This window comes from Manis javanica, chromosome 8 (genome assembly GCF_040802235.1).
Source record: "Manis javanica isolate MJ-LG chromosome 8, MJ_LKY, whole genome shotgun sequence".
NCBI classification, from domain to species: Eukaryota; Metazoa; Chordata; class Mammalia; order Pholidota; family Manidae; genus Manis; species Manis javanica.
This window is the reverse complement of record NC_133163.1, coordinates 1,527,102-1,554,108: the sequence shown is the minus strand read 5'-3', so window position 1 is coordinate 1,554,108 and position 27,007 is coordinate 1,527,102. Positions and strand designations below refer to the sequence as shown.

At 64.6% G+C, this 27,007-nt stretch overlaps 1 protein-coding gene across 3 annotated transcripts; it reads left to right on the top strand.

The window, feature by feature from the left end:
• Window positions 1–27,007, top strand: INF2 (inverted formin 2). 3 transcript variants are annotated; one of them, XM_073241758.1, is made up of 23 exons: window positions 1–157; window positions 11,404–11,803; window positions 13,130–13,245; window positions 13,315–13,474; window positions 13,837–13,870; window positions 14,768–14,909; window positions 15,541–15,682; window positions 15,883–16,506; window positions 16,862–17,007; window positions 17,087–17,148; window positions 17,762–17,864; window positions 18,016–18,101; window positions 18,552–18,652; window positions 19,328–19,398; window positions 19,469–19,576; window positions 19,813–19,883; window positions 20,843–20,963; window positions 21,374–21,538; window positions 21,644–21,746; window positions 21,934–22,095; window positions 22,712–23,341; window positions 23,759–23,815; window positions 26,250–27,007. In XM_073241758.1, exons 2-22 carry the CDS (start codon window positions 11,413–11,415, stop codon window positions 23,812–23,814), a joined length of 3,594 nt encoding a protein of 1,197 aa, XP_073097859.1. In that variant the 5' UTR covers window positions 1–157; window positions 11,404–11,412; the 3' UTR covers window position 23,815; window positions 26,250–27,007. The 3 variants fall into 3 exon arrangements, with proteins under 3 accessions (XP_073097859.1, XP_036847345.2, XP_073097860.1); XM_036991450.2 differs by having other exon boundaries at window positions 22,709–23,341; XM_073241759.1 differs by lacking the exon at window positions 23,759–23,815 and having other exon boundaries at window positions 22,709–23,341.

Here is a 27,007-nt window from a genome sequence, read left to right as displayed (position 1 = left end):
CCGCGGCGGACGGGCGGGGCGAGGCGGCGCCACCTCTTCCTCCCGCGCGCCCCGCGGAGCCCCGCCGGAGCCGAGCCCGAGCAGCGCGGAGCCCCGCCGGAGGCGCTGCGCTCGGCCCCTGACCGACCCGACTGTGCGCCGGCCGCGCCCCCGCCCGGTGAGTGCGAGCCTCGGGGCCCTCCCGGAGCCGCGGGAGAAACCGAGGCCGGGCAAACGGGCGCGTGGGGCCGGGGCGGCGGCGTGCGCGTCCCAGGTGCGGCATCCCCCCCGGGCGCCGGGGCCCTGCAGGCTCGCGCCCCGCCCGGACTGGCCGCCCCGGCGCGGAGAGGCCACCCGAGCGCGCACTGCCCCCGGGTGGTGGGCCGAGGGTTGGCCGGGCCTCGCCCTGTCCGGGGCTGGCAGATTCCCTTCCTCGCGCTGCTACATCCTGACCATGAATCAGCCACAGTTGGGAAAATAAACTTCAACTTCGGATCCGCCGCCCAGGTGGCACTGCAGGCGCGCGCGGGCCTGGGCCCCGCCTGGGCTGTTGGGTCTCTAGCTGCCTGGGCGGTGGTGGGCGTGCACGGTCCCGGCGTCCCCACGGGCAGAGCTTGGGCGAACCGCACCGCTTCTCTCTTCCTCCTGGGTGGGGCTGGTAGGCCTGAGTGTGGGAGGCCGGCAGGGTGCTCCTGTCCCAGCCCTGGAAGGACGAGTGACCGTAACCTCAGGAGGGACACTGCAGTGACCTGCTGTGCCTCCACAAGCCCCCCGCTGCCCCCGGGGAGCATAGGCAGGGGCCTCTGGCGGGCTGGCCTCCGGAACTTGTTCAGCCCAGGGCTGCAGGGTGGCCCCAGCTGTGAGCAGTGTCACAGCCCCGCCCTAACCAAGCCCACCAAGAGTCAGAGAGGCCAAGGTGGCCGGGACCCTGCCCTGGTCAGGCATGCCCATGGCAGCTGGAGTTGGGGAGTCCCCTTCCAACCAGCCCCGGCCCCTGCTCCCCCTCAGTGGGACCTGAGCAGGACGTTTGCCTTCTCTGGGCCTCGGTTTCCCCATCTGCCCTCTAAAGTGTGGGGACAGTGGCTCAGGCATGGCCCTCCACCCTGCAGTGGAGAAGGCAGAGACCCAGAGCAAATGCCCCAGCCCCCTTGACGTTGCTGCCCCGGGGCCGGGTCTTTGGGGAGGGGATGCGGCAGCCGTGGAGTAGCAAATATTGGCATTTGGATACAGGTCTGGGGTCTGGGGCCTCATGTTGCCCCACCCATCACCAGGTCAGCCGCTGCCCAGGGACCACCCTCCCACCCCTTCCTCAAGTCATTGCAGGCAGCAGGCAGGGAAAGGGCTGCCGCTGCGGAGTGGTCCGAGATGACCCAGTGCGGCTGGCTGCCTCCCATGACTCACGCAGGCTGCCTGTCTTTCTAGGGTTCTGCTCCTTCACAGCAAAGAGTTAATCGCCAGGTGAAGGCCCCCACTCTGTGGGGGTGCTGACGGCTGTGGGAGCTAATTGCACACACCTCACATTCTGGGACCTGGAAGCTCCTGCCTTAAATAGACTCCATGTGCCTTTCATCCAATTGTTTTCTGTGTTGGGAAAGTTTGCTGGTTTGTGAGGTCGGAGCAGGAGATGGATGGATAGCTGGGTATTAACAGTGCTACCTGTGGGCACAGGGCTTAATGCAGCTGGCCTGGCTCTGACTTGGGGCACAAGGAGAGCTCCAGCCCCTGGCTTCTGAGGACAAGAGGAGGAACCGGGAGGCAGAGCGCCCCCACAGTCCGAGGGATGAGGCCTGACTCAACAGTCCCCCCACAGTCCGAGGGATGAGGCCTGACTCAGCTGCCCGGCCCCCTCCCCCGCTGCAGTCTTGCACAGCAGTCTCTAATACTGCATGACTCGAGGTGCAGCGGGCACAGTGGACTGGGGAGGGTGTGCCCACATCTGTTTCAGGACGGTGGATGGTAGTGGGTCCAGGGGAGACAGGCCAGGAAGGTTGGGAGGTGAAGGCCACATAGCAGCCAGTCTCTGCAGGGCTGTCTGCAGGCACAGAGCCAGGCCTGGAGTTCCCAGGTGCCCCAAATGAGGAACCGGTTTGAAGCCATCATGAAGGAAAGTGCACGTGAAGGGGGTGAGCCCCCTGTCAGAGAAGGTATGAGAGCAGGGTCCAACCACGTGGCCTCCTGTTAGGGAGGCCCCCACCCCTCAGCCTCACCCCAGTAAGGAGGGTCCTGCCCGGTCCTCCTCTGAACACTGGACAGCCTGAGTCCTGAACTGGTGTGGGGTCTCTGCATATACCTGTCCCACCTGCCCAGCACAAAGGGAGACCTCCATGCTGAGCCAGGCAGGGAGAGAGGGGCTAGGTGGGCTTGTCCTCCCCTAAGCCCCTCCCAAGGTGTGACCGCAAGGCAGTGGGGCTCAGGGCTGCTCAGGGCCTCCTCTCTACCAGGCACGCATCTGTCAGTGTTCCTGGCTTGGCCACAGGGCAATGCCAGTGCCTGGAGCAGGCTCCAAGCACTGAGTGGGCCAGCACAGGGGTGGATGACATGCCAGCCTGTCACGTTCCCACCACACAGTCTCCCACCCTCACACCCACCCAGGGAGGCACTTGTACTGCAATTATTGTCCATGTCACAGGTAAGGAGACCGAGGCGTGGGGTGATCAGGTTATGGACAGTGCCCCTGTTCTGGCAAGAGGCATTCATAAAGCCCCTACTGTGCGTGTCAGGCTCTGTGCCCCCCTCACTGCTCCGCTGGGCCAGCCTGTGTACACCATGCTGAGCTTATACAAGGCACTTACCCCAGGTTAGGGTGAGAACTGGCCAGCCCTGGGGGAGGACCAGGAGCCTGGGGCTGCCCTCCTGCCCCTCATTACCACTGCAGGAGACTTGGTACCTTGGCACTGACTCTCTGGGAGTAGGAGGGCTTTGTCCTGGCCAAGCAGCACCCCCAGGCCTCCAAGTAGGGGAGCGGGCAGGTACCTGTGGGCCCTAGAGCAGCCGAGCAGACAGGCAGCTTCTGAGAAGCTGGTCCATCAAGACAGCGCGGACAGCCACAGCTGGGTGAGATGACTGCTACAAAGGCCCCTTTCCCAGGCCCCCCGAGGACAGAATGGCCAAGGGCCATGGCCAGTGTCCTTCACTTCCCTCCCCCACCAGCCCGTCCCCCAGGCCGGGCCTCTTCTCGGGCCCCCAGCTTTCCCCGCCCCAACTCACATGCAGCTGCTTCACCCTTACTTCCTTTCCTGTGGGCTGGTCCTGGGCTGAGCATGCCAGGGATGGTAGGCAGGGAGGGTGGGGGTGGGCTGAGGGCCACCAGCTCCCATGAGGCTGTGCCTGGGCCAACCCACAGGGAAGGCACCGGTCTCCCTGGGCAGGGACCAGGGCCAGCAGTGGGGGGACAGGTTGCTGCCTGTCCCCCTCCCCGCCCGTCTCCACCTCCCCACATTCAGACCCGAGTGGTCTGAGAATGGAAGCCCCAGGTGCCCAGATGAGACCCTGCCCACTTTGGGGGCACCCATGGCCCCCCTGCCTGGTTACCAGGCAAGCCCCCCAAGGCTGGGCCAGGCCATGGAAGTTGGGGCAGAGGAGTGAGGCGCTGCCTGCAGGAGGTGGCAGAGAGACTGGAGGGACCACCCAGGTGTGGGCCAGAGGCGGGACCCAGGAGGTTGCCTTTTGGAGGAGGGGAGGGGAGCAGCCGGGAGGGGCCTTCAGGCCAGGCAGGCCTGGCAGCCACAAAGTGGGACTGGCGCAGCCAACCGAGGTCTCTGGAGTGCACCTGGCCGTGTTACAGGTGGGAAAGCCTGGAAGGGCCTGGCCCCCTAGCCCCCAGCCACACAGCATCCTCAGCCGCGTCATGGACCTTACTTGCTGGGTTGGGCTAGGTTCCTGGCGCTGGCCACGTGGAGCCAGGTGGCCCGGGGGTGCTGGGCTGAGGGGCCACGTCCCAGCCCGGCTTTGGCCCTGGCAGCCTGGCCAAGGAGCTGCAGGCTGAGTGGCCAAATGGGCAGCCGAGCACAGCCCTTTCTGGCAGTTACGGGGCCTGTTTTATGAATGGCGTCTTGGTCATCTCAGCAGGCTGGGGGGGTTGGGGTGGACATGGCCTATCCCCATTTGAGGATGGGAACCAGGGCCCGGGAAGGAGGTCATATGGATCGTTAGAGGGGCACAGCTGGTCAGTGGTGGAGCCTGGCCTACCCAGAACCTGAGTTGTCCCCTGTCTCCCAGGCCCTGGCCACCGCCCCCTGGCAGTGCCTGGCTGTGCAGACCGTGGCCCCTCTCCCATCCTCAATCCGCCGCTTTGTTCTCCCTGCACCTGTGCAGGCAGCCTGGGGACAGGCCTGTGGGGCTGCTGGGCAGGCAGCGGGCAGGCTGCACTCTGGCACCAAGCCGTAGACAAGTACACATTGGGTCCTGAGGCCTCAAGTGCCCAGATAGTCCCTTCCCCTCTCTGGTCACTGAGGGTCCTTCCAGGCTGGGCAAGGCCTTGCCTGAGGGCAGCTTGGGGATAGGGAGGGACACAGGTCTCCTGGAGGAGGCACTTCTGAGCTGCATCTGGTCCTAAGAGAACCCAGGCGGAGCCCTCTTACAGCCCCGTGGAGCCCTGCAGGTGGGGCCCTGCAGGTGGACGCTGTGGCCCGGCACCTGGGGCTTCAGTGGACCAGTGCCAGGCAAACACCACCTTGCCGCCTCCTCCTCCCCACCCACAGGTCTCCTCCAGTGCTCGCTTTCAGATCCAGCTCAGTGGCGGAGGGCAGCGGTGGCCACTGCTGCCTCAGCGCCCCCTGCCACTGCCCCACACTGGGGCCGGTGGGCAGCCCCTCCTGGCTCCAGCCCCTCCTGGCTCCAGCCCCTGGGCTTTGGACCAGAACCTAGAATGTCAGAGGTGGCCAGGCCCTCTGGGGACGCCCCCTTGGCCCTGCTGTGGTGCAGCTAGGGTGACTAAGGCCTGGAGACGGGACCCTAGGTCGGCAGCAGGAGGCATGAGCAGACCCGTGCGCCCCTGGGAGCCCTCAGTGCAGGTGGAAGTGAAGGCCCAGCTCCCCGCCTGGTGTGCCCTCCCTTCTTGCCCTCCCAGGCCCAGCGAGCCGTCCACGGGGGGACGGGCACTCCTAGACCGCCCCAGCCCCTGCCCAGGAGCCCAGACTCACGCAGCGCCCGGCGTAGGGCTGCACTGCAACAGCCCTCCTCCCACTGAAGTGCGGGGCAGCCCCAGGCCCAGCCCATGCCTCCTGCAGGCAGGCGTTGCCTGTTTGCACGTGTCCGCCCCACACCAGGGCTGTCTGCCTCTGTGGCCGCCCGAGCTTCTCTTCCTAACCCAGAAGAGTGGGGCATAGAAGATGCCCACGGGCCAGGCCTGGGCCCTGCACGCCTGACATCACTCCGGCCTGGCCACAGGAGGCCCAGCCCCAGCCTGACTTTCCTGACCGTAGGTGCCCCGGCTCCTGCTCCAGCTCACCCAGACTCCCCCCCCCGCCTTGCTGGCTGCACCCCGCTGCAGTGCTGAGGCCAGCCAGCGCCCAGGCCCGCCCTTCCTCCCTGCGACCTGAGCTCCTCTGAGGGGCTGTGGTCCTCCGGACCGCGGCGCTCTTTCTGATTAGGAAAATGAACACGTTCACCCCAGAGGCAACTTCTCTTGGCAGGTGGGCATGTGTCTTGTGCGGTGTGTCGCGTTTCATGTGCTTGAAATCCTGCAGTGCCACTTGGTGTCCTGTTTCTGTCTGGTTTTAATTTGGCACTGCGTGGCTGTCTTGGTGCCCACCCACCTCCCAGCAGGCTGGGCCCTTCTGTCCTGTGCAGGATGCGCAGTGGCCCAGATGCCTCCTCACACGCACTGGCCAGTTCAAGCGAGGGCTTGGGAGGCACGCCCCTTCCACCCATCCTGGGACTGGGGTGGTGGTGGGTGGAGGGCTCCTTGGCCATGACAGGCCAGGGGACAGTGAGGACACTGCCCACCCGAGGCCTTATGCTTTCCTTGTCAGTGGATGGGCAGGCAGTGGGTGGACACCCAGTTCTTTCTCCTCCTCCTGGAATGAGCCCTCTAGGGACCCAAACAGGTCAGTTCAGGTCCCCCAAGGGCCAGTGGTCTGGGGGGGAAGAGGACACAGGCTGGAGGCTCCAAAGAGCTGAGCTTTGAGGGGCGGGCGCTGTGACAGGTCACAGCCGGCAGTCTCAGCTTCAGGGACCTCCGCCACCCCGCAGGGCCTGGGCTGCCTCTGGACTCCAGGGTGCCGCTCAGAATGCAATCCAAGGGCTGCCAGGCAGTGGAAAGATTTGGGTTCTTGGAGGAGCTAAAAATACAGCCTGGCAGCCCCTGCCCCCTGGTTCCGGAGCCCCGCTCCTGCCATCCACCCGCCCCGCCGGAAGCCGAGCCTGCTCTCTGCACCCCACCCCCGCCCTCACTGGCTCTGGGCCCAGAAGCATCCCGGGCCCTGTGCTGATGCTGGCAGGGAAACCCTGAAGCTGGCTCCCACCCTGGCAGCCAGCCCCTCTCACAGGTGCCCGCCTCCCCATCCTGCACCTTCCCGAGCCTGCATCCCAGCCCCCGGACCCCCAGAACCCCTGGACCAGCCCTTGCTGGGACGTAGGAACAGAAGGCCACTCCCCTCTGAGGGGGCCTGGGCTTCCCCACCCCAGCCTACTGCAGCTCAAAGCCTGCAGACCGTGTGGGGGCTTCCTAACGCTGCATCCAAACACAGTGGCTGCCCAGTGCCCGACTAGGTGTGCACCCCCTGTGCCTCCGTTTCCCCCTCCGCACAACAGGGGCTGGTCTCTGACTTTGACCCTGTCCCCCACTGTGCGCACGCGCGCGCACACACACACACACTCACTCACTCACTCACTCACTCACTCACTCACTCACAGTTGACAGACAATTGCCAGGCAGGGCCGACAGCCTCCTGTGAGTCAGCACAGCTGCCTGGGCATGTGGGTGCCCAGATGGAAGGGCCGGTATCACCCTGCTAGGCTGGCCAGGCGTGGGCAGGGAGGTGGATAGGTGGCCATGGAGGGGGCCAGGAGACCCACTGGACCAATGTCCCCCTCTCCCCCAGGTCGTTGAGGCGGCCCTGTGTGGGCTGGGGGAGTGCCTGGGAGCAGGACACCCACATCAGTGGGCTGACCCCGGAGCATTCCAGGGGGAACCCTGTCTTCAGTAGTCCCAGACTGACCCCGTCCCATTGGAAGCCCCACGTTAGCGGTAGAAAAAGAGAACATTCAAGAACCATGGGCCACTTCCCACTTGTTTTAGAGCACCAGGGTCTTCCTCTGCAAAAGCCCCCGCCCCATCTTGTTCCACTGGTGCAGGAGGAGGACAGACTGCCTGGGGGCATATGGGGACGCTGAGGCGCCCCCACCCTTCAGCTGCCCGAGGGACTGGGCCTGGTCTGAGCCGGATACTTCGACTTAGCTGTAAAAAAGCTCTGCAAACGCACATTCCTGAGGCTGGCCACACCCCTCAGCTGAGTGGGACTCTGAGAACATTCCTGAGCTTGTGGCCGCCCCTGCCCCCCGAGGGAGGCCCCCCACCCGGTGTGGGTGCTAGGCCTGGCTGTCCTCCGATGCTCAGCCTGCAGGCTGGGCAGGGCCAGAGGCCAAAGGACCAGGCATCCTAGACACTGTTCACGACAGCTGCAAGCGCTTCTGAGTCTCAGCCCATTGGGTCCAGTTTATCCATGGGGAACCCCACTGCAACTGTCTGTGCAGACGGGGAGCAGAGGGCAAGGGAGCCCCCCGGGGCACACAGCCAGGAAGCCCCAGAACGAGCTCCTGCCTCCCACGCAGCTGCAGGGTGTTGTCAGCCTGAGTCCCTCTGTGCAGCGTCTTCAGAGCTGCAGCAGCCGGGTAGTCAGCCGCCGCCACGTGCACTTGGCAGAGACTTCAGGCACGCAGCAGAGTGGGAGAGCTTTATTGCTGTGTCTTACGTATGTGTTCATTGTTACTGTGTACTGACAATGTTGCATTGTAGTATATGACATATACCTTTGTTGTTATTACATACATGTGCTATTACATGCAAGTATATAACACTTGCAGTACACATGTATATTATGACATGTTGCCATGTGCATGTCATACCACATACATGGAACACCTGCAGTACATATATGCATATATAATATGTTAACTGTTATGGTGTATGTAACATCTGCAGTACTTATACATATATAACTTACATTGTTGCTGTGTGTATGTGTTATACCCCATGTATATGACATATACCTTTAGTACACATTATATATGTTAATTCTTTCTGTTTACATATATATACTTGTATATAATATATTCCTGAGGTACATACATGTATTATATATGTCAATTGTTACTGTGTACATAGCATTAAAAAAATGTTAATAGTTGCTGTCTACATATAAAATGTGTATATATTTACAGTATACATATATTACATAATTTTAATTGTTGCTGTGTACATTATACATGTATATGACACATGTATACATATTATGTAAATTAAACTATACCATTTCTATATATAGAAAGCTTCTTTATAGAGAAAAAGGGGACCCCTGGGTGCCCCGATGAGGGCTGGGGAAGCTGGAAGGCCCACATGATGGCTGGGGGAATGGTGCGGCTTCCTCTAGTTGGTCCTAAATTGAGAGTGGGGACAACAATTCTGGGATTATGGGCTGTCAGTCCCTGGCCAGGCCCCAGCTGCCTGGAGTGAGGGCTCGGTGCTGTAGTCGGGTTCCCTGGGCTGGTTGCTGCAGATAGCGGGCTGCCTTCCTGCACGTGGGCCGTGGGCGTGCGGCCTGCTTCCGGGGCTGGTTCCCTCTGATGGCGGCCCAGCTTCCTGCAGTGGGTGCCGCTGCTTGTGGGTCAGAGTTCTGTCTTCACGTGCCGTCTGGCCATTGTCTGTACATTCAGTCTCATCCTGAAAGGCAGTTGGAACATTTCCAGGGAGTCATTCTCGGCCCAGGACCTGACCATGACCAGGTGGGCCCTGGATGAGGTCAGCCTAGTGGGCATCACAGAGGGAGAAAAGCTGCCTCCACCCCAACCACCAGGTCCCCAGCTGGGCTCACTGTCTTAGCTGGACTCCCCTGCCCACGCTTGCTGCCCCACATGGTGCCCGCTGGGGCCTGACCCCCTTATACTGTACTGCATGGCCCAGGACCCAGAGCATGGCACCAGAGCACACAGCAAAGGGTGCTTCACGGGCAGGTGGGCAGAGGGGACTGCTCACCTCCTGCGGTGGTCCCACCCCCATCCCCACAGACCAAGAGGGCCCTGTAGGTGGAGTTTTGGGGGAGTGAGCCCATGGCCCCAGGGACAGGCTGGGCAGTGCCAGGCAGGCAGATTTAGGCAATGCTGGCTGTCACCAAGAGGTGTTTTTTCTGCATCTTAGGACCCCTGGGCACCTGGCTGGAGAGGACACTGGGATGCCAGAGGCCTGGCCTGGGAGAGTCTGTGCTCCATCTACTCAGCCTGTGCCAAGGAAATAGGGACTCAGGCCAATGGGGGCGGGGAAGGGAGGGTAAGTTCTGGGTGCCGCCCACGGTGGGTGGCAGTGTATTCAGAGGCCTGTGTGCCATGCTCTTCATGGTGGTGGGAGCAGCCGCACCCCTGCCACCAAGAAGCTGCCCAAGAGGGACCGGGGCCCACTGGCATCAGGCAGCTCCGTGACCAGCAATAATGAGAAGCCAGGAGAGCATGAGGGGCTGCCAGAGGCAGGGCCTGGACTGGGTGGGCAGCGGCAGCCGGAAGGTCTTACGCATCTGGGTGAGTGGACAGTGGAGGGGTGCCCAGATGCCCGGGAGGGTAGATGCAACTATGGGGTCACAGGGAGGCTCCAGGCTGCCCCCTGACCAAGGCTGCAGAGCCCTGGGGGAGGGCTGACAGACACCCAGCATCCTCCTCACAGCCTGTGGGGGCACCCACAGCCCCTCAGGTTGCTCCCGGCAGGCCGATGCTGGAGGTTCGGGTGAGGAAGCTGAGGCTTGGGCAGGACAGGACAAGTGACTCTCCAGGGTCGCAGGTGAGGGTCAGAGCTGGGGCCCACGGAGGCCGGAGCCCTCCCTCCCTTCGGCCAGGCTGGCCCCACAGGGCAGCTGGCCAGGTGGGAGGATGGAGGCTGGACTCCTTTGTGGGGCCACTGCACAGGGGGTGCTGCTGGAACGCCAGGCTGTTCCCTGTGCTCCTGGCGGGCGGGGACTGGGCCCCGGAAGCCTGAGGGAGGCTGCCTAAGGCACTCGCGAAGGCACGGGGAGCGGCGCCTCCAGGGCGACGGCAGCAGGGGCCGGGGACCCGGACCCAGGCTTGGCACAGGCACCTGGGCCCTCGTCCCCTCTTGCTCTGACTCCTGCATCACCTCAGGTGGCCCCTGGGGTCTCTCTTCTAACTCACCAAGTCTGCAGCCCTTAGAGTAAAGCCAAGCTGGGCGTCCGGCATGTCAGACTCCGGGCTACCCTCTCTCTGGCTGGGGTCCAGTCCCACTCGGGTCCACTGTCTTCAGCCCTGGGGCTCTGGGCATGGGACCTGGCTTCTCGAGGTGAAACCTGTCTCTCCTGTAAGGTGGGGGGACGCTGAGGGCAGTGGCGGGGCGTGAGGCACAGTGGCATCACTCTACCCTGCTCCTCAGGCCTTCCTCCCAGGGGCTCCTGCTGCCCTTCTTAGATACTAAATATAAGAGCCGAGCCATACATGGGCGCAGGAGAGTCTGGGCTGCCCCTGACCTTTGAGGCCAGGCCCCAGAGGATGTGGGTGGGGACAGCGTCATGGCAGAGGGCCCCAGGGAGGGGGCACAGCCGCCTGTACTGTTCTGTGTTGGGTAAAGGTGTGTTGGGGGGGCACTCTGGGTGGGGGTCACACATGTTGTAAATGAGTCTGGGTAAATCTACACATGCCAAGGGCCCACAGGAGCCAGGGCCCGGCAGGGCTGCCGCCCACTGGGGCCCTGTTCTTGCCAGGAATTGGATGGGCACTGGGCGTGACCCCGTTAGCCCTCTTCCCAGCTGCAGCCCAGGAGTGCCAGGGTCTGGAATTGTGTGCATCCTATTGACCCCATTTGACCCTGACCGCTGGGTTAGGGAAGTGCTCGGGAGCCCCAGAGATGCCATTCTGTTGCATCACCCCCAGTGGGCAGTGGTGTTCCTGCCGGTGTAGCCACCTCAAGGTCCTCTTGCGGTCAGCGGGGCGGAGCCAGTGCCTCCTCGGTTGCTATGGCGATTCAGTGAGGATCACCTGGCACAGAGGAAGCCTGTGGGCTGTGGGGTTGCAGCAGCCCTTGAGGGACGAGGGTTTGCCAGCACGTGTGTGAGCGGGAAGCGCGGTGAATCGTTGGGTGGGGTGCCGAGGCAGAGGACACCACGCGCTGGCAGGGGCCCCAGCCGCGCCCTGGCCTCTCAGCCTCTGGGCCACCACCGTCCTCCGCCCGGCTGCCCGCTGATGCTCACTCATCTCTCTCTGGCCCCGCAGTTCAGCAGGATGTCGGTGAAGGAGGGGGCGCAGCGCAAGTGGGCGGCGCTGAAGGAGAAGCTGGGGCCGCAGGACTCGGACCCCACGGAGGCCAACCTGGAGAGCGCCGACCCCGAGCTGTGCATCCGGCTGCTGCAGATGCCCTCCGTGGTCAACTACTCGGGCCTGCGCAAGCGGCTGGAGAGCAGCGACGGTGGCTGGATGGTGCAGTTCCTGGAGCAGAGCGGCCTGGACCTGCTGCTCGAGGCCCTGGCGCGCCTGTCCGGCCGCGGCGTGCCCCGCATCGCCGACGCCCTGCTGCAACTCACCTGTGTCAGCTGTGTGCGTGCCGTCATGAACTCGCAACAGGGCATCGAGTATATCCTCAGCAACCAGGCCTACGTGCGCCAGCTCTCCCAGGGTGAGCCCCGGGTGGCGGTGGGCAGTGGGCTGGGCCGAGACAGACCTGGGAGACTGAGGCTCCGGGCTGGAGAGTCAGCAGGAGGACTGGAGACACAGGACAAAGCTCTGCTGGGCAGGCAGGGAGGGCTTCCTGGAGGAGTAGCCAGTTTCCTGTTCACCCCAAGTCTGAGACCTCCAGGTCCCTTTGGAGCCACCCCTCCAGCACCTGCACCAAGTTGTCCCTCTGTTCTGTGACTTTTCCTGCCTTCCTGCCCTGCCCCCTCCCCTGTCTCTGACCTCGAGGTCCCTGTCCATGCCAGGCAGCCAGTCACCTGGGTCAGAATCACAGGTCTGCCCAAGGAGGCCCGCCTCACACTGCCTGGCTCCAGGCCACTCAGCCTTAGCCTGGCTGCAGCCCTTGAGGTCTGGCTGGCACCTGTTAGGGCTTCATTCTCCACCCCTCCCTGCCCTGTCCTCTGCTCCGGCCACCAGGGGTCTTCTTCCCAGCTGCCAGCCCCCAGCCTGCACCTACCTCCTGCATAGGCTGCCCTCTGCCTTTGTGTCCCTGCAGAGATCTGCTTATGCCCTGAGCTCCCGCTCACTGTCACCTCCTCCAGGAAGTCTCCTCAGGCTGTGCTAAATTAGGCATCAACCCTTGAGAAAGACTTCAGGTGGCCTTTGGTGGGCAGTGGGCAGTAGTGGGCAGTGTGTCCCTTGCCTGCCATGGTATGCTGCTTTGTGGCAGCGACCCAGTCTCACTGATGCTTGGGGTTCCAGGGCAGGCAGGGACAGGCAGGCTGGCCTGTGGGGGTGGTCGAGCCAGAGGCTGCCTCCTTCCTGTCTGACTGGCCCAGGCCTAGCTCTGCCCTCTGCAGAGTCCTCTGGGACGTGTTATCTGCAGGGCCAGCCAAGGGACACCCGCAAAGCCCTCCTAGCCCAGGATGAGGTGGGAGGTGGGGGCTCGTGAGGACAAGGGGGCACCACAGGCTGTCCATCATCCATGGCTGGTGCTGAGCTTGGTGAGGCACAGACCCAGCTGGGGAGGTGTGCCCACGCAGGCCCAGAGCCCTCAGGCCCTGTCAGAGAGCCGGCCTGAGAACCCTGCCTCCAAGCCCCTCCCTACGAGGTCTGCTGGGATGCTGGAGGCAGGTCAGCCTCTGGAGGGCCAGCACCTTATGTGGGCAGTGGGCCTGTGCAGGGGCGCCCCTTGGTGTCTGCTCCCACCCCACTTTCCCGGCTCAAGTGGGAGTCCAGAGCTGGGCACAGGTCTGGGAATTGCGGAAAGGAGGAGGATGAGCCCCATCTGGGACTCTGGGCCCCCTGAGATTGCCCCGGCCTTTGGCAGCTCTGGACACATCCAACGTGATGGTCAAGAAGCAGGTGTTTGAGCTGCTGGCTGCCCTGTGCATCTACTCGCCCGAGGGCCACATGCTGGCCCTGGATGCTCTAGACCACTACAAGGTGAGCCTGGGGTGAGCCTGGGGCCTGGGCGGGGCCTGAGCCACACACTGACCCCTGTCCGCCCCTCAGACGGTGGGCAGCCAGCAGTACCGCTTCAGTGTCGTCCTGAACGAGCTCGCGGACAGCGACAATGTGCCCTACCTGGTCACGCTGCTCAGTGTGGTCAACGCCGTCATCCTGGGCCCTGAGGACCTCCGTGCACGTGCCCAGCTGCGCAGCGAGTTCATCGGTGACCACCCGCCAGCCCGTCCTGCCAGCCCTGCTGCGCCCGACCCCCCTGTTGCCTTGGTGGACTGGGCCTTTGGGTCTCCTGGATGTTAGCCCCAGGGGCTCTCAGTGTTAGGCTGGCTGGGCAGGAAGGGAGGCGGGTGACCGGACCTCCAGTTCCAGCCCTGCCAGTCATGGATGTGACCATTAATGGGCACCACTGTGTGTCCAGCATGATGTCTGCCCTCCAGAGAGACCCTGGCATCCTGCCCCACCCCATGGGCTGGGTGCTTTGTGTGGTGGGAGTAAGTCCAGGGAGGTGGAGGGGAGGGGTGCTAGCCAGAGCAGCCGCTGGGCCCCTTCACCCCATCTGTCCCTCTGCAGGACTGCAGCTGCTGGACGTTCTGACACGGCTGCGGTGAGTCCCCACTCGCTGCTCCCAGAGCCAGGCCTACCTTCCCCTTGGGTCCCAAGCAATGCCTCCGGATGACCAGGGAGGGGAGTGCCAGGAGACCCAGGGGGCCCGCCCCTCCTGGAGCCAGGTCCCCTTGAGAGCCCAGCTTTCAGCCTCTTGTGCCGCTGGACAGGCCACTCAGTGGAGTCCCCCCGCCTGGGGACTCGGTGACTGCCCCTGGAAACTCCAGGCACAACACAGAGAACGACCACCTTTAGTACAAGTACATGCCAGACACTGGGTGGAATACGCTTATGCTAAAAATCACTTGTTTATCTGAAACTCAAATTCGGTCGGGTACCCAGAGGCTGAGAACCCCCATGCCTGGCCTCATATCCAGGGACGGCAGCTGGGGGTGGGCCTGGAGGAGGAGCCTGAGGCTGGCTCACAGGCGCTGAGCCGGCCTCAAGCAAAGGTTTGCAGGTGCCAGGTGGGTCGCCCTGTCACTGAGGGTCCAGCTCATCGGCCAGGCTGAGATGACCAGCAGGGCCCATGCTCAGTGGGTGCTCAAGTGCGGGCCAGATGCCCTGCACTCCACCCTAGGCCTCTTGGGGCTGCTCTTAGTGCCACCCTCCCAGCACCCAAGGAGGGCCTTCTGGGCCACCTTCCCTTTCTGGGCCACATCTCGTGAGAAGGAATGCTCTCCCCCTTCCCAAGGGGTGTGGGGCTGCCAGCTGACTGTAGGCCTGTGAGCCCGCTGCCCCTAACAGAAAGGCCAGCCTGGACAGACCACAGCTGCCCCCAGCAGTGCAGCACGTGTCAGCCACGGGCTGGGCTTAGGGCCGTCTGGGGGTCTGTCCAGGGTCTGGGAGGCCGGTGGGAGCAGCAGGGCTTAGCCTGGCCCGGCCCCTCCGACCCCAGGGACCTGGACGATGCCGACCTGCTGATCCAGCTGCAGGCCTTCGAGGAGGCCAGGGCTGAGGACGAGGAGGAGCTGCTGCGTGTCTGCGGCGGCATCGACATGAACAGCCACCAGGAGGTCTTCGCCTCCGTGTTTCACAAGGTGGGCCGGCGGGGAGGAGGGGGCTGTGGGCGCCGTGGGCCGAGGTCTGGGGCTTGGGAACAGCCTGCCTCGGCCAGAGCCCGCCGGGACCCCGGGGCAGCAGGGCCTGGTCTGGAGCCACACTGGGGGGCAGCAAGGGGCTGGGGCGGAGAGAGGAGGAGCTGGGGGCCAGCGGCCTGAGGGCTGGTCTGGGCTGTGGTGGGGACAGAGCTGGGCACAGGACCCGGAAGGACAGGGCCGCAAAGGCCAAGGCTGCCCGGAGGTGGCTGCGCTGCCCTGGGCCCCATGCACTGGCCACTGTCAGATGGACCGAGGGCCTCCCTGGCTGGGACCTCTCATCCTTCGCTGAGCCCCCAGCTCTCAGCCAGGGGCTGGTGCCCCCAGGGGGCATCCAGGAGATATTGCATCAGGTGGGCAGAGACCAGGGATCGCCAAGTAGCCCACCATGCCCAGGGTGGCCACGCCAGGGAGGGTGGTTCAGCCCCAAATGCCCCAGTGTGCAGGCTGGGGAGCCCTGAGTGGCTCATCCCCAGGGCTCTTCCACAGCACGCCCAGTGTTGACGGGGTGGGCGGCCCTGGTAAACTGAGGCTGGCACCTCTCCTGACCCTGACCCTCACCCTCCCGGCCCAGGTGAGCTGCTCCCCAGCATCTGCCCAGCTGCTGTCCATGCTGCAGGGCCTCCTGTACCTGGAGCCCACCCGCCCGTCCTGCCAGCTGCTCTGGGAGGCTCTGGAGGGCCTGGTGAACCGGGCCGTGCTCCTGGCCAGTGACAGTGAGCAGACAGGCGGGGAGGAGGCGCCCTGCCCGGGGACCCCCGCCCCTCCCTGACCCAGACTGGTGGGCAGGCACTGGGGTCTCAGACTGTGGGTGGCGGGTGTCCATCCTTGACTCCTGACCTGCCCTGTGCCTTTCCCGCCGTCCCCTGCCGGCCTCCTGTGGCCCTCTGCCTTGACCGTGATGTCCCCTCCACAGCCCAGGAATGCACCCTAGAGGAGGTGACCGAGCGGCTCCTGTCTGTCAAGGGGCAGCCCCGGCCCAGCTCCCTGAACAAAGCCCACAAGAGTGTCCAGGCTGATCTAGGCCAGAGTCGGGGCAGCTCCCCCCAGAATACTGGTGCCCCAAAGGCAGGGGTAGAAGGTCGGCAGCCAGCCACAGCCCTCGCCTCCCAGCCCGTGGTCAGCATGCAGAGTGGGAGCCACGTGACAGCTCCACAACCAGCAGCCCTGGAGCAGCGGGCAGCCCCCCCACCCCCGCCTGCACCCCCACTCCCCGGCTCCCCGACTGTGCCCCCCCCTCCTCCACCTCCACCCCTGCCAGGCCTGGGGATGTCATTTTCTCCACCCCCCCCATTGCCTGGCTCTTCTGGGACCTCACCCCCGCCACCTCCACCGCTCCCCGGCACAGGGTGCCTCCCTCCACCCCCACCCCTGCCAGGCTCCAGCCCCCCTGCAATGGGTGCCATGGAAGAGATCATCGTGGCCCAGGTGGACCATAGCCTGGGGTCCGCCTGGGTCCCAGTCCACCGGCGGGTAAACCCACCCACACTGCGTATGAAGAAGCTGAACTGGCAGAAGCTGCCATCCAACGTGGCCCGAGGTGAGGACCCCCGATTCCCTGACGTGCCTCACCCACTCATAGCTTCCCTCCGGGGGCAGGGGACTGGGCCCTGATTGGTAGAGTGGCAGGTGGGTATGCACTGTGAGGCTGGCACCTTGGGCTACCAAGACCCAGGCTGGAGCCCCCACCACTACATATGGGCCAGGTGCTTGTTGTCCTGGGGCTGTGGTGCCAATGCCAGGAAAGCCAAGGTAGCTGGCAGCCAGGTCGCTTGCGGCCTGGACACAGGCGTGTGCATGCATGAGCGTGACAGCAGCCGGAGGGCTCCCTCCACGGGGCCTGCCCGCCCTTGGGTCCCTGGCAGGCACGGGCCTGACACGTGTTGAATCCACAGAGCACAGCTCCATGTGGGCCCTGCTGAGCAGCCCGGACGCCGACCTGGTGGAGCCCGACTTCTCCCAGATCGAGCAGCTCTTCTCCTTCCCCGAGGCCAAGCCCAAGGGGGCAGCTGCAGCCCCGGCCAGGAGGGAGCCCAGGGAGGTGGGGCCAGGTCGCGGGTCAGACGGGGGCTCCGTGCGGCCTTCCATGTCCCCGACCAACAGGCTGTGATGTTTTCCAGATCACATTCCTGGACCCCAAGAAGAGTCTGAACCTCAACATCTTCCTGAAGCAGTTTAAATGGTGGGCACTCAGGACCCAGGAAGGGCCCCTCTCAGGCAGCCCCTCCTGCCAAGGGCCGCACCCCTCCCCCGCCTCTCTTGGGTTTGGCAGTGCCCTCTGCAGGCCATCCCTGGGAAGTGCACATGCTATCCTGGGAGCAGGAGACTGTGGGCCCCAGCTGGGGGCTCCGGGACCACCACACCCGACTCCATGGGGAAACTGAGCCCCAGAGAGTGGCTGGGACCCCTGAGGCCCCAGACAGGTGGTGGCCAAGCCAGGGTGGGGACCTGGCCCTTCCTCTCAGGCCCCAGGTCCTTCTCTGCAGGGGTCAGGTTGGCCTCTGCCCTTGAGCCATCCCGCCTGTGCCTTGAGCAGCCCCGAGAGGCGCTCTGGCAGATGGGGAGCGCGTTGTTCAGCCCCCAGCTGCATTACCGTATGGCCCCGGGCAGGGGGCTGGCCCTCCAGCAGCCCACGCGCCCCTCCACCCCAAAATTCGTGGGTGCCAGCGCAGCCCCCGGTGTGACCAGCAGAGGTGCTGTGAGCTGAGAGCTGTCCCTGACGGTCAGGGTCCCGAGGACGTCAGGTGGGGCGACCCATGCCCCTCCCACCCCACACACATCCTCACCCTCTCCAGCTCCAACGAGGAGGTCACCACTATGATCCGGGCTGGGGATACCACCAGGTTTGACGTGGAGGTCCTCAAACAGCTCCTCAAGCTCCTTCCTGAGAAGCACGAGGTGAGTGGGGAAGAAGGACATGCTGACCCTTCCCTGGGGACCCCCAGTGGGGAAGCGGTCCCAGACCTCCCCCCACCCTGCCGCTGAGGGTCCACCGGGCAGCCGAGGGGATGGGAAGTTGGAATCCTACACGTGGGCCTGCTTCCTGCAGATTGAGAACCTGCGCTCCTTCAGGGACGATCAGGCCAAGCTAGCCAGCGCTGACCGGTTCTACCTCCTCCTGCTGGGCATCCCCTGGTAAGCCCGCCAGCCCTCAGACTGGGCCCGCTGGTGGGGAAGGGGCCCCGACCTGGAGGAAAGAGCAGGGCTGTGTGCGCCGTTGCCCCGGGGCTCCGTGGGGACCACAGCAAACGTCGCCATGTGCCCCCGGCCCTGCCTCTCCAAGGGACCCACAGCAGCATGGGGAGTGGGCAGCAGTCAGGCTGGCCCAGGCCCCCTTGGGCAAGTCTAGAGAAGGCACCCACCTGTTCTGGGAGGGAAGGGTGCCTCACAGGGAGGTGAGCCCCTGAGTCTACAGCACCCGGGTACTTGTCTGAAATGCCCCTTCCTGAGCGCTACCCAGTCCTGCTGAGTCACCTCTGGAGCACGTTGGGTAGGGACAGGCCATAGGACCCTCACCTGCCTGCACAGTGCAGTCATAAGGCAGGCAGTGGGCGCCCGGCCTCTGACCTCTGCTCTGCCCCACAGCTACCAGCTGCGGGTGGAGTGCATGCTGCTGTGTGAGGGCACGGCCGTCATGCTGGACATGCTGCAGCCCAAGGCCCAGCTGGTGCTCGCCGCCTGCAATAGTGAGTGGGCTCAGAACCTGCGGGCCCAGCATCAGGGGCCCCACTGCATGGGTGTGCAAGCTGCTGACAGGCCTGCTGACGCTGGCCCCACCTCACCATAGACTATCGCCCCTGCTCTGAGATGCGCTGCACTTGCACGTTCATGCGTGAATACAGACACGTGGCACTCACACATACAGACGTGTGCACACACCCACACTTGCTCACACAGTCACAGGCACACATACACTCCTTTTCCTAGCACAGTGTCAGTGGGGACATGCCTGACCACCGAGGCACAGCTCACTTCTGCTGGGGACACATGTAGTGGACGTCCACTCCTGTGTCTGTCGCAGAGCTGGAAGAACTGCCTTCCCCAAAGCCCCAAGGCCTGGTCAGCTGAGAACCAGAGTGGCTGCAGGTCCTCAGAGGCCTCGCCTGCCCAGTCAGTGGGGCGGTGGCCATTTGCCCCCGGGGTCATGAGGGTTCAGTGAGCATTTACGCTGGGGAGACATGCTTCCAGACCCCTAAGCTTGTCTCTGGTGGGGTTACTGCCACCCTGCCCACCCCAGGGTGAGCCTGAGGGGGCGCCCAGGGCAGGGAGTCAAGGAACGCCATTCGTGGACAGGACCCCAGGCCAGGCCCATGGAGGCCTTGCACCACCAGCGGCCCCCTCAGCCCCGGCCCCTCCCACAGGCCTGCTCACCAGCCACCAGCTGCCTGTCTTCTGCCAGCTGATCCTGCAAATTGGAAACTTCCTCAACTACGTAAGTGGGCTGTGCCCATCCTGCCCTCGCCCTCCCTGGAGGCTGGAGACCCACTCCCCATCCCTCACAGGGCAGCCACACTGGGGACGCCGACGGCTTCAAGATCAGCACGCTGCTGAAGCTCACGGAGACCAAGTCCCAGCAGGGCCGCGTGACACTACTGCATCACCTGCTGGAGGTGGGTGCTCCGGCCCGTAGGACAGGCCCCTGGGCTCTGCCCTGCTCAGGCGCCCACAGGCCCTCCTCCAGCTCCCATCCAGGCCCAAGGGGAGGACTCGGAGGCCCAGAGAGGGAGGCCTTTTGGGGGTCATGAGCCTTCGCTGCTGAGGGCACAGGTTACAGGGTGGGGTGAGCTCGGGAATCCCCAGGGCGGGTGTGGCCACCACAGATCTCACTGGACACGTCCTGTTGCAGGAGGTGGAGAAGAGCCACCCGGACCTCCTGCAGCTGCCCCGGGACCTGGAGCAGCCCTCCCGGGCGGCAGGGTAGGCACTCCTGGCCCAGCCCCACCGCCCTGCCCGCACCAGGGCCTGCCCCTCTGGCCCCAGCCAGTAAGGTGGTTGGACCAGGCCGCAGCACATGCCCAGACCCCCAGGAACTGCTGCCTGATAGACACTTTCTTTCCTCTGGGGGTTGGACTTTGCTTCCACCCTGGGCGGTCCCACATGACTCAGACGGGGAGACTGAGGCCTCAAGGGGCAGGGAGCCCTCTGATCACAGTCACAGAGAGTCCGGCCTTTTTACAAGGACACTCTCATAACAGCCCATGAGCAAAGCCATGCCGCCCCATTGTATCGGGGAGGAGACCAAGGTTGAGGGAAGCAGGGCCATGTCCGTGGGGTCACTCGGCCTGGGGACGCAGCTGTGGAAGAGCAGCCCGAGCCGTGCAGCTCCAGGATCCGTGCCGCCATAGACGGGCTCAGGCCTGGGAGCTGCTGGATCCCATGGAGGGCCAGGCAAAGCCAGGCTGAGCCGTGGGGTCCCTGTCCCGATGCTCCAGGCCCAGCACCCGGCTGAGCCGTGGGGTCCCTGTCCCGATGCTCCAGGCCCAGCACCCGGCTGAGCCGTGGGGTCCCTGTCCCGATGCTCCAGGCCCTGCACCCGGCTGAGCCGTGGGGTCCCTGTCCCGATGCTCCAGGCCCTGCACCCGGCTGAGCCGTGGGGTCCCTGTCCCGATGCTCCAGGCCCTGCACCCGGCTGAGCCGTGGGGTCCCTGTCCCGATGCTCCAGGCCCTGCACCTGGCTGAGCTGTGGGGTCCCTGTCCCGATGCTCCAGGCCCAGCACCTGCCGTGGGGGACACTTCACTCCCTGCACTGCTCAGCTCACCTCAAAGTTCCGATATGCTTCTGGCAACCTGCGGGTGTGCAGGTCTAGGGCCGCTGTCCCAGCAAGGCTGGTCATCAGCTGTCACCTGATCCTGCTTGGCCCTCTGGTACCATTCAGGATCAACCTGGAGATCATCCGCTCAGAGTCCAGTACCAACCTGAAGAAGCTTCTGGAGATGGAGCAGAGGGTGACCTCGTCCGTCCCCGAGGTGCAGGAGCAGTACGGCGAGCGCCTGCAGGCAAGCACCAGGCGGGCAGGGTCCTGGGCTGGGCAGACAGCTGCCTGCTAGTCTCCAGAAAGGAGGGCCTCTCCAAGGCCTAGGTGTCTCCCAGGCCTGGGGTCTGCAAGGTAGGAGAGCGACCCGGGGGGGGGTGGGGGGCGCAGGTGAGCACGGGAAAGCAGAGGGCCAGAGTGCAGGCCCCCCACGGAGGGCGGCCCTGCCGTTCCCAAGGTGGCTCCTGCAGGTGAGGGGCCTCCCTTGATCCTGGGGGCTGCAGTGCCCAGGCCCCTAGTCCTGAGCAGAGGTGCTGTCATCCTCCTGTCCCCAGGGGCCCCACCCCAACCCTGGGCTCCAGCCTGGACAGGTGTCCTGTGATAGCGAGTGGCACGCAGTCTGGGGGGGCTGTGACCACAGACCTGTGCCCCCAGACCAGCATTGCGGCCTCCCAGGCACTGGACAAGGTGCTCCAGGCCATCGAGCAGAAGAAACAGGAACTGGCCAGCTACCTGTGTGAGGACGCCCAGCAGCTGTCCCTGGAGGACACGTTCAGCACCATGAAGGCTTTCCGGGACCTCTTCATCCGCGCCCTGAAGGTGGGCAGGCCACGGGGGGCAGGCGGGGCCTCTCCTCAGTGCCAGGCGCAGCCAGTCGAGCGATGGCGGGCACGGTGTCACGGGGCCCGTGTCTGCCCCGCGCAGGAGAACAAGGACCGGAAGGAGCAGGCGGTGAAGGCCGAGAAGAGGAAGCAGCAGCTGGCACGGGAGGAGGCGCGGAGGCCTCGGGGCGAGGATGGCACGCCCGGTAAGGAGAGGCCCGTGGGGGAGCTGGCTGGGGAGACCCGGGCGGGGCGGGCCGCCTTTGGGCTTCAGCGTCCCTCCCCAAAAGCCTTGCTGTGCTGCCCACTGAGGCCCCTCCCCGCTCCAGGCCGCCTGGGTGGGCCCCAGGGCTCCCGTGGGCAGCATCCCTGAGGGTCCCCGGGGCTTCTCAGGCAGGAAGGGCGGCGGCAAGCCGGAGGAGGTATGTGTCATCGACGCCCTGCTGGCCGACATCAGGAAGGGCTTCCAGCTGCGGAAGACGGCACGGGGCCGAGGCGACACGGAGTGGGGCAGCAAGGCCGCGCCCCCAGACACCCTGAGGAGCAAGGCACCTGGTGAGGCTGCGCCCACCTCGTCACTGCCCCCTTCTGCTGCGACTCCCTGTTACCGTCCTTGTGGCCCCACACCTCCCTTCCTCCAGGAAGCCCTCCCTCACCTCACAGCGGAGCCCTGAGTGATGGGACGGCCCGAGGACGGGCGAGAGGGCAGTCAACCCTGGTGATGCCTCCACATGTCTCTGAGGCAGCAAAGGGCTCCTGGCTGGTGTGGGTTGCGGGAGAGACAAGCAGGCCCTGACGGATGCCCCTGGGGCTCACAGGTGGTGGGAGAGGCAGGCAGGGGGCCCTGCAAGGGGCCCTCCACCCTGCAGCTGCTGGGGTGCTCTGGGCATGAGGTGGTGTATGCCGCCACCTTGGGCCCAGTATCCCCTGCCCTCCTGCGCTGTGGACAGGCCAGAGGCACCAAGATCTGGACCCACCCCGTGGGAACTGCACTGGGAGGCCACCAGGGAAGGCTCCCAGAGGGAGGGGGCTTTGCACAGCTGGCAGCACTCAGAGAGAAGCTGAGATGGAGGGAGACCCCCACCTGGGTACATCCTGGGCAGGGCACCGTGGAAAGGGCTCAGGGGCAGGCCACTGCCCCTCAGTGACATGTCTCCTGTGTCCCCAGCAGCCGCGAGTGACCCCCGAGGAGGCCTCATGGGAGGCACCAGCTGCCCCACCTCTGAGCCTGTTCTGGGCTCTGCAGTGGCTGGGCAGCCCCCAAGCTGGGACCTTATGGACGCCACCACCCCCAGCCCTCAGCCCACCAGAGACGGGCCAGAGGAGGGCAGGCCTGGGCCCCTAGAGAGGTGCTCTTCCTGGTACATCGATGCCACTGACGTCCTGACCGCAGAGGACCCCCAGGGTGTCCGGCCCTCTGCAGGGGCCTGGCCGGTGGTGCTGGAAGACACCCAGGCCCTGAAGCCCCTCAAGTTCTCCGGTGACAAGCCCCCTGGGGCCACAGGTTCCAGCCAAGACACCAAGGGCCCCGCAGCCCCACAAGGCGTCCGCCAGGCCGAGGCCGACCGCGCAGGCGAGGGTCCGGAGTGTGCCGCTCCGTGTGGCCCCGGCAGGGGTGGAGACAGGGACGAGGAGGACACAGCCCCAGATTCTGCGCTGGACACATCTCTGGACAGGTCTTTCTCCGAGGACGCCGTGACTGACTCCTCAGGGTCCAGCCCTCTCCCGAGGGCCCAGGGCCGCGCCTCAAAGGGGGGGGCCGGCAAGAGAAGGAAGAGACGCCCCCCAAAGAGACAGGAAGGTAAGTCCGGGCTCCCCGCGGCCCCCGGTGCCCTTGAAGCCGGAGTGTGGGTGGGCGAGTCCGCGTGTGGTCGAGGCACGCCCTCGCTCTCCCCCTGGACCTCTCCCTGCGGCGGGCCCCTCCCCTTCCCCAGCAACAGTGAGCGATTCCAGAGCATCCGCATGTCCTGCAGGAGAGAGGGGGCAGTGCTTGGGAAGGGCAGCCTGGGGGACCACCACCCTCACTGCTGCCTCCTAAGCCACTGACTCCCGCCTCCTGTAGGGGTGGCAGGTGGGGCGCGCGCGCAGGGGCCTGGGCGCCGCCTGTCCTGGCTCAGCGTCTGTGTGGCCCTAGCACGGGGCGCCCAGCCCCCGCTCCAGGCTCAGGGTTGCTCATGAGCGACAAGCTGTTGAGTGCATTTCTTTTATTTGAAAGCAGAGGTTGCCCCTGACTCTGACGATAATAAAACAAAAAGCCTGTGTGTGACCCAGTAAGGTATGTACACAGCCTGGCGCTCTGCACTAATGGTGACAGCAGAGGCAGGGGCCTGCGCCCGGCCTCCTGGCCACTAACCTGTCTTCCTTCCTGCCCGCCTGTCTGCAAGCATCCCCGTCCTCCTGTGCTGCGGTGGTGGGACCCGCCTGCCCTCTGTCTTTTCCCTCCCTGGAAGGGCGGAAGCCACATCTCGCTTTGCTGGTGTACCCACTGTGCAAGGTGCAGCCTCAGCGCTGCCTGTTGGGCAAACAGGTTTCAGGGCGGGGTTAGAAAGACGAGCGTGGGCACCCTCGAGGGAGGAGGGCTCCAGGACCTGGCAGGACAGGCTGAGGTCACCCCTGTCCCAAGCAGTCTGGCTAATCCTGGACCTTTACTGACCCCGGGCTCCCCAGGGCACCTTTAGTCTGTCTCCTTAGGGCACATTCAGCCCTCCTCTGACCATGCATGTGCCCAAGGAGACAGGGGCCAGGATGGTCCCAGGAGCCGGCTGCCAGGGATAAGCGGGCAGCAGACTCCCCCCCCAAGGGGTACACAGGCCTCTCCCTGGAGGCCAGGTCCCAGAGACAGTGAGGGGGCCCCCATGGGTCCCCTGGGTGCAGCACTGGGCCTGCAGGGACTCTTGCCTGTGGTCTGAGAGGCTCACAGGTGGAGCCAGCAGACGGGCCTGGGGGAGCCTCGACGGTCGGGATTGTGCTGGGTGGAGGGGAGCCTAGTGCAGGGGACCTCTGGCCTTGCTCAGGGCTGCCCGGTGCCGACGGCCTGGGCCCGCGTCGTAGGAGCCAGGGCACAGAGGTGAGGTCCAGCCGGGGCCCAGTGGAGGCGGGCACAGGAGTGCACATTCCCCCGAGTTGACCCTCACAGCCAGCACAGCCCTGGTCCCGGGCTTTACTCCTGGGCCACTTTCCAAGCTTGGCTCCAGCGTGACACTGATGCCCGTTTGTTAGCACGGCGGTGGCGTGCCCCTTGGGCTGGGGTTGGCCATGCGGCCCTGGCCGGCTGCTGGCCCTGCAGGGAACAGTCTGGGTTTGGTGGCTGGCAGCCGTGGGTGGCCACTGTCTGGGGGAAGGTCCATGTGCCCAGTGTGGGTCTGTGCCGCCCTGACCCCACTGCAAGGAGGCAGCCCCCAGCGTGCAGGCACCTGGATCTGCGGGCAAGGGCTCATTGCCCTCTGGGCCCTGCTGCCCTGTGCCTGGGGGGAGGGGGTATGAATCCCACGCTGCTTGTCTCCCCAACTTTTTATTTAGAAAAGCTTCAACTGGCAGGAAATTTGCCAGGAGACCATAGTGAACACCACCTGTCTTCACCATGGAAAGGCAGAAACCTGGAAAAAATAGCAAAACTGTTAATATTTGTCACATTGCAGCCCCTCCCCAACATGACAGAGTGGTTTGAATGCTTGTAGACATCATGGCGCTTGGCCCAGGGTTCTTTTAAGGGCGAGGCTGCCCTCCTGCACGCCCAGGACAGTTCACTGGTCCTCTTCATAGTGTCGCTCTGGCATTTTGGAAGGGAGACCCCTCCTAGGGTGGCACACCCAGCCTCCTGTCTTTGACGGTGTCATGGGAGACGCTTTCACCGAGTCCTGCTGCTTCCCCACAATGGGCCCAAGGCTGCATTTTTGGGGCAGAGATTCTTCCCTCGTGACACCTGTCCTCCCCAGAGCATCACTGGGGCGGGGGGTGGGGGGCTCAGGGGCCCACTTGCTGCATGGGCAGTAACGATGCCTATCGAGTTGCTAAAGTGCTGATTTTGAGAGACCCCTGCTGCACAACACGGCATCACTACGGTTGGCAGGCAGCCCGTGAGTGACCACAGGGGGGTGCCTCCCAGTTTGCAGGACACTGCAAAATGGTGATTTCTGTTCCTCATTCCTTCCACAAACTTCCCCTTCTCCCCTCTTCTCCAAAGTGTGCAAGCCTCAAGTGTGTGCTGGTCCAAAACCCCCCTGGGCCAGCCGGGGCGGGCAGGGGGTGCACTGGCTTGTGCCCCCTCCAGTCCTTTCTTTGGCACAGCTGTGTGCAGGTGGCAGAGCCGTCATGGGACCCTGGTGCCCTCAGGACAGAGCTGGGGAAGGACAAGGAGGGGTCCAGCATGTGGGCCCACATGGGGGGGTGCGGATTGATGGGCAGAGCCCAGCGTGGGTCTGAGACCCGGGGAGCTGTAAGACCCCACCATCTCAGGTGAGGAAACATACCTTGTGAGACCTGCCTGGACGGGTAGACAGGAGCCAGCTTGCTGGGGGCATCCCGGCACTTAACCTGGATGAGCCTTGCTAGTCCAGAGAAAGGACTTGGAGTCAGAGTGGACCCAGGGACACACAGTGCAGCCCACTGGGCAGTGGCGCCAGGGACAGTGGGAGCCTAGGGGCCCAGACAGCACAGTGCCACTGTCCCCAGGACGGCTCCTAATGATGTCGTCCTCTCCTTCCCCACAGGCCCCAGGCCCAAAGCGAAGTGAGAGTGCCCACAGCTGGCCTCCACACGCAGCGAGCCGCTGGACATGCTGCTGAGCGGGGCTCCTCTGGGGCCAGGCTGAGACCGGGCCCCTGGGAAACCGAATCTCCGTGCCTTACCCAGCCAGGGACATCCTCTCAGCCTTCTTGGGGCATTGTGCCTGGGACCCCGCCTGGTGCCCTCATGACCGCCTGCATGCCCTCGGCCCCTCATGGTCTGCTTGCTGAACACCAACACCCAGGCCCACACTGGGGCACCCGCCGTGGGGCCGGGTCAGGTGGCTGTGTTCCTGGGGTGCCTGAAGCATGCTCCCCCATCTGGGGGCCTGGCACCCAGATTCTTTTGGAGACAGGCCCTCGCAGACCCCTCCCCATGAAGCCAGGCAGTGCAGAAGCCTCACTGCCCCCCTAAGGGCCCCACTCAGCTGGACTGGAGCAGACTGGTTTTTACCCAAAATATGTTTGTTTCTGCCTTTCTGCTGTCCTGTGATGGCTTAGCTGGGGACAGCTGGTCACGTGGGGGGGACCGAGGGCCTTGGGCGGGCCAGGGTCTTCCTCAGTGGGTTGGGGGGTTCCCACGGCCCCATCCCGCTGTGCCCAGCCCTGCACGGGGGAGGTGTAGGCCCTGGCTGCCAGACTCTGTAGCCAGGGCCTGGGCCCCCGCCTCCCCCGCCCCAGGTGTGTGCTGCCACGTGAAGGCTGGAGGGCTTTGACCAATAAAAAGCAAAGTTGGCCCAGCA